General features: G+C 37.8%; 1 protein-coding gene across 1 annotated transcript in view; it reads left to right on the top strand.

The window, feature by feature from the left end:
- nphp4 (nephronophthisis 4) overlaps positions 1–12001 on the top strand; it is a 170258-nt gene that overhangs the window by 577 nt on the left and 157680 nt on the right. The window contains exon 2 of the mRNA XM_080295371.1: positions 269–406. Within this exon, the coding sequence (XP_080151497.1) occupies positions 269–406 (138 nt within the window). The remainder of the gene's footprint in view (positions 1–268; positions 407–12001) is intronic.

Below are 12001 nucleotides of genomic sequence, written 5' to 3'. Positions count from 1 at the left end.
AATCAGACACACAATCAATGTCATGGGATTATTAGTAAATTCAGTCTATATGTAGAGCATCAAACAGTACCAAAGTGAATCTGACATCCACTACTTGCTGGCATTATCAGTTACAGCGATGCAAAACTGAGCATTCAGATATTGGGAACCTCATTCTGGGGTGTTTTTCATGAAGTTGGATAATAGTCATAAAGGAGGATTTAAGTTTAACTCTTCACTTGTTAACAGTGACTTTTCTAAGATGCATATGCTTCCTTTTTGCTCATAGGAGAAGGCAGTGGGAGAACAAAGTGTGACTTACCAACTACGGGCAACGCTGTTTGACAGAAATCATCAGCACTTTTTTGGGAAAACATGGAAGAGCTCACCTCAGACAATAAAAAACAACAAGATCACTTTTAATGAGGTAACTCTTCTCTAACAGGCATCCCACTGAAACAAGTTTACTCCAAACAGCACACAGCTGTTGCATATATATATAGGCTCTTTTAAAAACCCCTCTCATGTTATTTTGGCAAACAGCGAGTCGATGATTATGTAGTAAAATCAATGTGTATTCATCCATAAATTCCATTCATTTAGGGCAGCCGTTATTTAATTAAAAGCAACTCAAAAGCTTTACCAATTAGCCGTCTTTAAATTAGCAGCATTGATTTCCCTAAGTTCTGCTATGCTCTTGAGGATCCTGTCAGCTAAAGCACAGCAAATTACAAACTGAAGTGATTGCCAATAAGTGATTCCAGTTGCATTTGATGATTTCGATTCTTTTTTCTCATCCTGCAAGTTGAAGAAGAGCTAATTTCCTTGTGAGGTAAAAATTTAGTATTAGAGAGAACTTTGAGACAAAGTTTCATAGAAAATATCATGATTGTATTACAGATGTGTGCCACTTTATGGCAGTGATCAGTTAGTCCTGGAAACTCTAATAACTGAAAAAGCACGTCATTCATTACATTGATAGAAAAATCACATTATGTCCAGTATTGCTAGAAAGACCTTTTACTCGTTCATTAACTAGTCTTTACTTGTCTGACAGTGGTAATTGTATATAATGTGGTGTAATAAATAGCTTAGTCCCCCCCCCAAAAACCCCCCCAAAAAACAACATTATACAAATTGAAAAATGAGAGTTTTTCAATTTTGTAATTTTTATTTCAAAAATACCCCCCACTAGCCCGTTTTGATTTTGTTCACTTTGGATAGTGTGCCCAGGTTAAAGTTGTGTGGAGTAATATACAGTGTGTAGTTGTTCAGCTTAATGAACTAGACAAACTGTACAGCTCATCCTGTAACAGCAGTGCCAAAACCAATAGGAGGATCAGACAGATTCATATCTCAGAAGTATGTGATCGCATCTCCCCATATCAGTGAGACTGAAGTTTGCCTGCTGAAATTCACGTGTTATGGTGCCAAAAGTAGTAGTGCAACATCATCATGTTTCTCAATACTTTGTATTACTCTTAGTGTCAGGTTCAGACAGAATGACCTCTGTGCAAAGTGATGGAATTTTCAGCCGCCAGCAAATGTGTTTGAGCTAGTTTCATCTAGAAACGAATGACATGAGAGCTTTGCCCTTTCTGGGCCATTAGGTGAAGTCCAAACAGGCTGAAATAAGTGTGAGTGACCACATGAGACCGACAGCGGCAGGGCAAAAAAGAAAGTTGTCCATTTGTAACTGTTCAGCAGTTCTGCTAAGCACCAGCTGGGGGGTTTTGAGTAAGCCATTGCCCTTGGAGATGCTGTGATTTGCTTTCTATGATTGTGTGACAACCAATCATAAAAAAAAAAAAGCTGCCAGTGTAACATTGTGGAGACTTTGGTTTGTTGTGCTACTTTGGCTCAGCCTTCTCTGCTTCACACTCTCTCTGAACAGATGTGGTTGAAAAATCAATCAACTCTTTTCACTCAAGACTGTGTACTAGCTACAGAAAACTTAACATCTAATAGTGCACATAGCAGGGTGCCTCATTTAATGTGCAACTCAGTTGCGCATTAAATCGCGCAGTTGCAACTCATTAGTTATCTGCCCATGCACACAAGTGAACAAGAACAAACATGTCTGCTACCTTGCTATAACTGTCATCATGGATTTAACTTGTGCAATCAACAAGATCAGCAGTCCTGCTAAGAAATCAGCATGAGGTTGTTTGCAATTGATACACAAAACCTGCAAAAGACCCAGTGAACTATAAAATGGGCCAAGTAACTTGTGAGGAGTCTTTGGCCATGGTAGCATTTCTGCCTGGACTGAATTACAGTACAGCACCCTGGAAGCCGGCTTCCCAACCAAAACACTCTTTTTTTGTTTACTCAAAAAAAAAAAAAAGATACAGTGGGCGTTTAGTGTTATCCTACTGTGTTGTGCTAGTGAGATATTGAGTCTCAGAAGATACCAGAGGCTTGTAGTACAAAGCAGGATTTTGTCTTATCCAGATAACTTCTTAATTAACCCTGAGTTTGCCCCCTGACCCTTCAATTCTCTGGAAAATAGCGACACCATTGTTGGACGAGCCATTGCCCACTGTACCCACGTAGTAGGATGGGATAAAGTTTTTTTTTTAAAATAAAATCTCATATCTAGGAATTTTCCCCCAGTAAGAATTCCCCCAGTAACTTCCAATTCTAGACTTTCACATTTATTCAGTCTCACATTTATTCAGAGCGTCTTTGTATTTGTGGTTTTTGTATCAAATGTCCTACATTAGAAATCTGTTTTTTTATTTTTATTCTTTAGTTGGTCTCAAACTCTTAAAAACACCACTGAGACTGCAGCTGAAAGAATAAAAGCTAAAACCTGTCTTTTAAAAATTAATTGAATTAAATACTCAATTATATTCCATCAGATTCTCCTGTGGCCTAATGATAGAGCTGTGATACGGATAAATCTGTTAAATTATACAATCAGTATTTTTGCCAGCTCTCTTCCCAGGCTTCAAATATGGTATATTACTATAATAGATCTTGTCCAGTCTTATTGACTGCAAAGCACTTAAAGCGCTCACGTGTTTATATAGGACTTTTAGTATTAAACTGTTGTATAGTGCTTTCCCTCTCTCTCTCTCTCGCTGTCAGACACACACACTCTGCTGCTTTTTCTGTAGCAGATGTGTTGCTTTCTGTCTGCATTGTGTGTTTAACAATCAGCTGATCTGCTACCAGTACACTTATCCATGCTTGTAATTGGTTAGCCAGTTGGTCTCCTGCATGGGAAACCCTGGGTTAACTTAGTGAGCTGATAACCAGGCTCATGTGAGGGCTTATTCTGATTGGCGAAGTTAAAATCAGTCAATCCAGAAAACAGAGTTGCAGAGGGGTGCAACATAACTAAGATTGCCCTTTGGGACAGCTACAAGTACTTATGTAATGCTTGGTGTGATTTAGCACATGTATTAATATTTTTATGTTTATTGACTTGGGATTGTAGTTGTATGCAGTTTCAGTCAAAGGTCAGATTTGTTGCACTTTAGTCTTTACGATTCATTTTCTTTTTTTCCAAACATGGTCTCAGTCTGTTCAGAGTCTTTGAGTCTTTTCTTCTCTGTAATCAAGGGGAACAAAAACGGGGAACAAAAAAGTATTTTTGATGTCAAGCTGCTTGGTGTACTCTGTGAAAGATCTGCTTTGATGATGAAATTTTCAATTTCTTATTGAAAATACCGAAGGGAATGTTGTGACAGCCAAAGACTTGAGATACAAAAGATAAAATATACCGCACTGATATTGAAGTGCACCGCAACTTGGATGATCTTCATCCGTTGGGTGGGTTTCCTACAAGAGAAATATACCAGGTCAAATCTTGATTGAGTGGATGATGTCTGGAGTTAGTCCCCTAGGCGCTTCATGGTGTCTGCACGCTGCTCCAAATACTTAAGACAGGGACAAATTTTCGTATGTGGATCAATGAAAGAATCCATATATTCAAATGGAAAGATCCTCTTTTCAGCCAGGAACCCACCAGGGACTTTCCTGTACTGTGAGTAAACTCATGATAGCAACAAGTAGCTTTTTGTGCATCACCAGAGCTTTATTGGTTAGGTGTGAGGATAGTTTGCCAAAGAAGCTCCCACTGATGCACTAACATCTAATGCCCCTACCATGCAGTTTACTAAGGGTTCACTTTATATCAATGCTGGCAGCATTGGAATTTTCCTTGTAATGTCAAGCCTCCTTTCTACTTTCAAACCACAAGTAAGATCAGAGCTGAATCTGATAAATCCCCTCGATTTAAAAACAGTATTTTATTTCAAAAGTAACTGTGCCGTCAATCCACACATCTACCCACCCACCTGCTTAAATCGCTTTTTTAATGTAAGTGTGCATGCGGTGAAAAAGTTCAAGCTTTTATATTTCAGCCATTACTGAGATTTAAAAACAGAGGTCTTGTTAAATCACGACGTGCTGTTAGATTTTCTTGTAGATTAGTCCGCCAGTCAGCCATCTCATCTTAACAGCTACTTTAACACTGGATGTTAAATGATTTACAACTGAAGTGGCTGTAATGTGTCTTTTATGTATTACATGAATACATTATTTTAGTTTGCAAAGACTGCTACATGTGGTGATTGTGACTGGATGCCATATTGAAGTTCCACATTGCATGTTGCATTTTAATTTTAATTTATGCAAGTTTGCATTGTACCCCAAAATGGTGAGCTTCTGGTCCTGGCAAGCAGTGAGTTTGTTCTAAGAAGGTCCTTCAAAAGGACTGACAGCAGAGTCAACGTGTAAGTCTCAAAAGATTAGACATAGAATTTTTGAGGTAAAAGTACTGCCAGAGCCATTCAGCAGATGGTATGACCCCTACAGAGCCCTAATGTCGTTACAAGAAAGTGCCATCTAAATCCAGAGATCTCTGGCAGCTGCTAAACTGCTAAATTTTGGAAACAGGAATTATGTACCTCCCTCTAAATTACAGAAAAGTCAGGTTTTTAGTTTTGCATATAAGACATCTTCTATAAGAGAATCTTGGGGATGCCACCTTCAGTTTGTGCAGTAACTAAAACCACTCTGATGCAGAATAGTCACCCTGCTGATGGTGGGGCTGTATTATCTTCTTGTCTGACGAGTGACTGCATTTACCTGCCAGAAGCTTTCTTTTGAAAAGCCCTTAAGTTGTGAACTACATAAGGTGCCCCTGTGTAGTCGCATTCCTTGAAAATGTTGTCTCCCTGCATCATATTTACGATAATTTACTGGGCATTTTGCTATGTTTGAGCAGATTTCTGGAGAACAGCTGGATGTGTGTGTTCTCTCACTCAATCAAACATCTGAAGGTCTCTGCCTCCTGGTCGGAAGCCAGCGACCCACTGTTTTTATGATTGCATCAGAGCAATGCAAGCTCCTCTGTAGCTTCCAAATTTGGAGGTGCCTCATGAGTTTAGACTGTTGTACGTGGTGTTTTGAGAAACCCTTTTAATGGAAGGAGTATTGTGAACTGTGGCTGGCTGGTAAATGCAGAGTGTTGCATAAGTCTTTGTGCAGAGACACCAATGAGTCACAGCTATGGCACATTCATGATTTCCAGTTTTGTCACCATCTGTTTTCTCCCCTTTCCTCTGCGTGATGTTCTTTTGATCGAACAATATCTCACAGTGAATGGCCTTACTTTGATCCGCCGTAATAGTCATAGCCTGTACAAAAAAAAAACTCCGCTTGGTGTCCCAATAAGCATCCAAATCCAATTATCCATCCAGGGTAATAATATAAACCACATCATATCCTATCATGATGATAAAGTGGGCCTGGCCCTCTCTGTGTCATGCCGCAAGAGCTCCGCTAGCTTTTTTTTTTTTTTATTGGATTTGGCCCAATGCACTTGCATTCATGCTGGTGTTTATGAGTGGCAAATTGCTGTTTGATATCCAAATAACGTCGGGGGGGTTCTCTCCTATGTTACGGGAGCACAGGGAAAATTGCAAGGCACCCCCCTCCCCCCAGTCAGCCATGATGGATTGGTTTTAATATCTGGTGAAAAGCTAAGATGCACGGTGATTAAAAAGAGAGTGCTTACTAATTTTTTTCCCTCTCTTTGCATCTCTTTCTTTCCCGATAGAGGAATGACATCTTGTCAACTGTGCCAGCTCCTTCGTGGGTTGTTTTTAATTGTTAGGTCAGACTTATTAGGCTTTTATTTTGAAAGTAGTGCCATTTTAATTGCCATGCCAAGCCTTCAGTGGGTCTGAAAAAGATTTATGCATGCAAAACAGAAACTACTGTGAAGTCCAGTCGTAGTTTCAGACCTTCTGAATCAAAATGAACCTTGTTTTGTGATGTGTTTGACTTGTGTGTCAAATATGTCCCTTTTGAGAATTTTTTAATTTTTTTGTAATCTTTTTGTTGTTGTACAACTCAATATGTCCTGAATTATCAAACTTACACTTACTTCCCCGGTTGTTGGTTTTCTCAAATCATGACTCAGATTGTTTGTGAGGTATAGGGATATTTTAACTCTCCTTTGAACACATTGAGGCAAAGGGAGCGCTGTGATCAGTAGAGGGCAATGTTGTGCTACAGATGCACAGATTTAGGAGTCGAGAGAATGGTAGAGAGAGAAATGTGCATCTTTCTGCATTGTCTCTCACTGTGATCACTCCATTTGAACTCCCTGCCTTCACGGGGAGCCAGTGGTTTCTTCTCATATGTGCAACATTATCAGGCCGACAGATGGGCTTGAGAGAAAAGGCCAAGCTTTGTTCGTGTCCGTGCAACCTCTGTTTCTCTAGGTCTGCAAATGCTATTTGGCATTGCATGCTATAAACTAAGAGTAACATACACACACGCGTGTGTACACACACATGTTTATTCCTCACAATGTTACTAAAAACAGTACCCTTTATACCAGCATACGCATCATCACACACGCATTATTACATGACTTCAAAGAAGTAAAAAGCAGACAGTGCTTCACCGATGGGAAAATATTCAAACATCAGATGTGCAATTCCGCCACTTTTGTTTCTTGAAACGTTTTTCTCTTAAGAACAAACTACTTTCAAAGTGAAGAATCCCTTATGGTTCAAACTTGAGCTCTGAGTAATGAGTACAAGGCAGCAGACACACTCATCTGCAAAGTGTAAGTTTCTAAAACATACAATAGATTGCCAAATTTAAGCTGTCAGAGCTGTAACAAAGCCACAGTTAAAGCCTCAACCCTTTCTACTTTTCCTTGCTTTCTTAAAGCAGAGACATACTCCAGCAAGGCTTGCTCAGATGAGGGGGGGAAAAAACTTCTCTTTGAAGTCTGGTGTATTTGTTGTGTGCCATGCACAGTGTTTTGCAGTCTGCCACGTATGACTCCACACATGATTCCCAGCCACTCAACCGTGGACATCGAGCTGCCACATACGTCTTTTCGGAAAAATGTGACATGATCTAACTCTCATGTCCACTTTTCATGTCACTCCGTGAGAAGAGAAGAGCTTAACATAAATTATGTTCATCCCTGGTAATTTTAGCTGTTTTAGGTTGAATACAAGAAAACATCTGTAATGGTATTATTCCACTGATTCATTTCAGTTTACCAGACTTTTTCTCTGATGATGGATTGCATGGCCTGTATGTTGGTAACCATACCAGTTTATGTATATTTTATTCATATAGCAAGAAATATATGCACTTAGCTGCCACTTAATTAGGTACACCTTGATAGTGCTGGGTTGTACCTCCTTTTGCCTTCATAACTGTCCAAATTCTTAGTGTCATGGACTTAACTAGGTGCTGGAAATATTTATTTGTGATATTGATCCATATTGACGTGACCTGTTCCACCACATCCCAGTGGTGCTCTGTTGGATTGGGAGCTGATGACTGTGGAGGCCATTTGACTACCAGCGAACTCACTGTAATGTTAAAGTAGCCGGTTTTAAATGATTTAAGCTATGTGACATGGTGTGTTAGCTGACAGTAGTTGCACCTGGTGTGGTCTTCTGCTGCTCTAGACTCTCTGTTTCAAGGTTCAGTGTGTTTAGAGAAGCTCTTCTGCAAGCCTTGGTTGTAACAAGTGATTATTTCCTAACCTCCAGGTGAAAATCACATCAACAAAAGAGCTGCTGGTCACTTAATCCCTTTAAGTCTCTCTCTTCTCCATTCTGATGCTTGGTTTGAACTTCAGAAAGCCATTTCGACCATTTCTGCATGCCTAACAGCACAGAGTTGCTGCCATGTGATTCGCCGATTAGATAATTGTTTGTTGCAGTTGAACGGGTTTACCTGATAAAGAGGCCAGTGAGTGTATATTTTTCAAATGCAATTCCATTAAAAAAAATATACCCTGACTGACTAAAAAAGAAAAACCCAAAACCGTCACACGGTGATAGGTATAATTGATGTTAGTATCTGTACTGGCTTTTATATTGAATTGATATTCATCCATAATTCTGTAAATAGAAGCCTTTCTAAAAGGAGGCTATATCTATGCCACAGCAACTATTGCATTTACTGTGTTTTTCATTTACTTTGTTAAAGTTAGCCCACATGTTTTACCCTCTTTGCTCTAACTATAGTCCACAGATTGTAAACAAAGTTAGAGTGACTGGGAGAAAACATTAATTACACAGTAGGCAGTCTGAAAATGCCTAAAGTTAAAAGACTTAAATGACTCAGTGGTGTCCATATACTGATGAGAGGATGACAGCTCTGGAGCAGTATTTTAGCGCTAATATAATCATCAGTTGATAAGTCTATAAGTAAGTAAGTACATTTTATTTATATAGTGAATTTGAAATTGAAGTACAGTAAAAAATAAAAGGGTTCCTAAAAATTCATGGTACACACTATTTACTTAAAGTACCACAACAACAACAATAACTTGTGCTTCAGCCACAGTTCCAAAGATTAGCATTTTCTAAAAGGTTGACAAAAAAGGTATATATTTAGTTTAGATCTGAAGGTTGGAGGTCACATGGGAGGAGTACCAACTCCTTTTAAAATGAATTTCAGCAGCACTCAAGAGTGGTTGGTAAGCAGTCCTTAATGATTTTGAGGGAGAATGTGGACATAGCTGTTTTAATAAAAAAAAAAAAAGAGTTAAAAGTGCCCAAGTTATTCATCAAGCTCTCAGTTAATAGTGGAGGAACAAACAATATGTCCTCTGTTTTGAACTTAGTTAACTGTATGAAACTGTAAGCCATCTATTTTTTAATATCCAAAATGTACTCATTGAGCTGCATTATGGAACAGTGATTTTCAATATTTAAAGGTAAAAACAGATAAATGATATTACAAGATTTTATGTTGGTGGGAGGAACAAGAAAAAAGAAACAGACCCCAAGATTGATCCTTGCAGAACTTCAGATGTCATAACTCGTGATACAGAGGAATATTTTCTAGCGTTAACTGAGAGAGGGTTTTTTTTGTTTTTTTTAGAGTGTTCGTGAGTTTTAGAACTTTAGACAAAAATGGTAGATTTGAGAAAGGTGGACAATTACTCAGGACATCCACTTCCAAATGTAATTTCTGTAAGAAAGGTTGGACTACTGTGTGCTTAATACATACCATTTCAGTATATAGGACCATAAAAATATGATATTATATAGCATAATAAAATTTTATCTGATGTTAACAAACAGCAGATACAATTTTTAACTCACAGCATGAATCTTTTTAACAGATTTTATGCTTTTCACGTTTAATTTCATGGTGTTTTGTCCCTACTGTGTGGAGATGCCCTTAAATTGCCAGCACTTAATTGAGAAAGCACTTGCTTCATAAATGCAGAGTGAGCATTTTAATTTTAGGCCTGTCTTGATGGCAAATTGGTATTGATTGGTTTTTGTCCACTCAATTCATACATGAATCTGGCTACAAATTCATTTAATGTAAATTTGCAAAACAAAAACAGAACAAATAATGAATTGCTAAATTCATTTTTGCAGCAATAACACTTAAAGTAAAAATAAACACCAATATATGCAATGAAAAGTAAGCCCATAAACCAAACAGAATCAAACATGCCACTGTTTCTGCCCCTACAAATGTCCACAGATTGGTAAAACTTCTCACTAGATCACTCTATAATGAGTTATGGCAACATACTATTGACTACTACTGTCCTATGTTTAGAATAAAGCATTTTTTAGAAATAACACAATTATGGCTCCTAAGATGCATCTGGTGTATATCTAAAAATAGACCATAACTTGCACTAGTTTTAGATTTTATTAAACCAAAACAAGCTCTGCTGGGCCAAAGAAAAAATATCCATCTATACACAGCCATGGCTTTTTCCAGTATTGGTATTGCAGACAGGAAGCTGAAGCAGACATGTTAATTACAAGACAGCAGAGTGTAATTTACTCTTACTAATGGGCAGTAAAATGCATTGCTGGGAAAAAACTCACACTGGAAGAAGACTTTAAAATTCATATATTTAATAAATAACTTGCAAAATAACCTTGAAAAATCACTGAAATAAACATGCAGCATACTCTGTTATGACAATTAGCAGTCAGTTATGTTTCATTCGCAGCTCAGTGGGCAAATGATAGAAGTTTAGCACAGTATAGTAGGAACCTAAATGCTTTCCTTGTTATTGTTTTTTCTTTCTTTTTTTTCAAACCCAAATTGTTTTGATCCTGAATTAAATTGTGGCACCAATAATTAAATTGGGAGGTTGCAAAATACTTTACGCTAGTGCTGTTGAAGGAGGTTCATAAGTTAAGAGGATCACTAAAGCATTGGCAAATTATCTTGAGGGGCATTTGAGTGTCTTTATAGAATTTTATGTTGAGGTGTTTGATACCTATTAAGTATTTTCCACTTAAAACCAAAAATGTGAATCTCATAGTGGTTTTCAATGGGATCACTAAAGCCACCCTTGATATTTTTCTGTGTGGGCCAAATAGTCTAACCTGAAGTTCAGACGGACAATGCCATTGCTCTTATGCTAAAGGCACATAGCTGAAAATTTACCCAAAGTCATTATCACATGCATTTAGAAAACATTGTGGACACACTACTTGGTTTTTTGTTGTTGTTGTTGTTTTTTTTTTTTTTAAACAATTTGGCAAGGCTATACTTTATTTAATGAACCTTTTCAATTAATAAATGAGAAAGTAAATGTGTGGGTGGTGTCTGCTTTAATGGTGCAATTATCACCTTTATTTTCTATGCTTGGCATTCACTTAAAGCCCATGAGCTCGTCATCTTGTATTTTTATGCAACTGCCCTAACCAGAGAGGTTTTATTGAGTTTAGAGGTCTGCTGCTGGCATGTAGATGGCCTAAAGAAGTAATGAAAAACTTTTTCCTTGATAGATATTTTGCTATTGCTTCAGTGGTTTTGAATATTCAGTCGACTACACATAGGTATTAAACTGAGAAGTTGGTTGCAAGACATTTATACATCACCTTTTGACTGCACCATTAAAGGCACTTCAATCAGTTTATATTATAAACAGCTTTATTACTGTGTTATTGTGTTTTTAACTTCTTTAATAATTTCTTTAGGACAGATACTGCCATTTTTCAAAGACAAGAAGCTGGCTGTTCTAGGAGTTCAGTGTTTCTAATTTCTGTCTTTTGATATTTAAAAAAAAGAATATCAGTAGATGCTTACAATGGTTAACACATTCACTTGGTAAGTGAAAGGTTGCTGGTTCCATTCCAGCTGGAGACATGTATCCCATGTTGGGTTGCTTGAAGAAGGATGTCCGGAGCTACCTCCTGTGGTGACCCCTTGTGGCAAGAGAGTAGCTTAAAATAGCTCTACTATGCGCTATCTACAGTGCACAGGAATGTTTGGGGAAAATAGTATCACTTTGAATTGATTTTTAAAGCCAATTCTGCTTTTTTGGGTTGGTTTTTTTTTGTTTTGTTAAGGATGTGCTTGAGAGCGACTATATTAAGTCAAAGTGTTGATGAGTTGAGTTGCATTCTTGGTTCTTTCTCTTTGTTGCTGGAAATATAACTACATCTGCTATATATTGAAATGAATTCCTTTTAAGAATGTTTGCTTCCCCAGAATGACTCAAAAGAGAGCTCAGATAATGACTAGCTCTACAACA

This window comes from Astatotilapia calliptera, chromosome 20 (assembly GCF_964374335.1).
Source record: "Astatotilapia calliptera chromosome 20, fAstCal68.1, whole genome shotgun sequence".
In the NCBI taxonomy this organism is placed as follows: Eukaryota; Metazoa; Chordata; class Actinopteri; order Cichliformes; family Cichlidae; genus Astatotilapia; species Astatotilapia calliptera.
The sequence above is the reverse complement of the archived record's forward strand: the minus strand, read 5'-3'. Positions and strand labels throughout refer to the sequence as shown.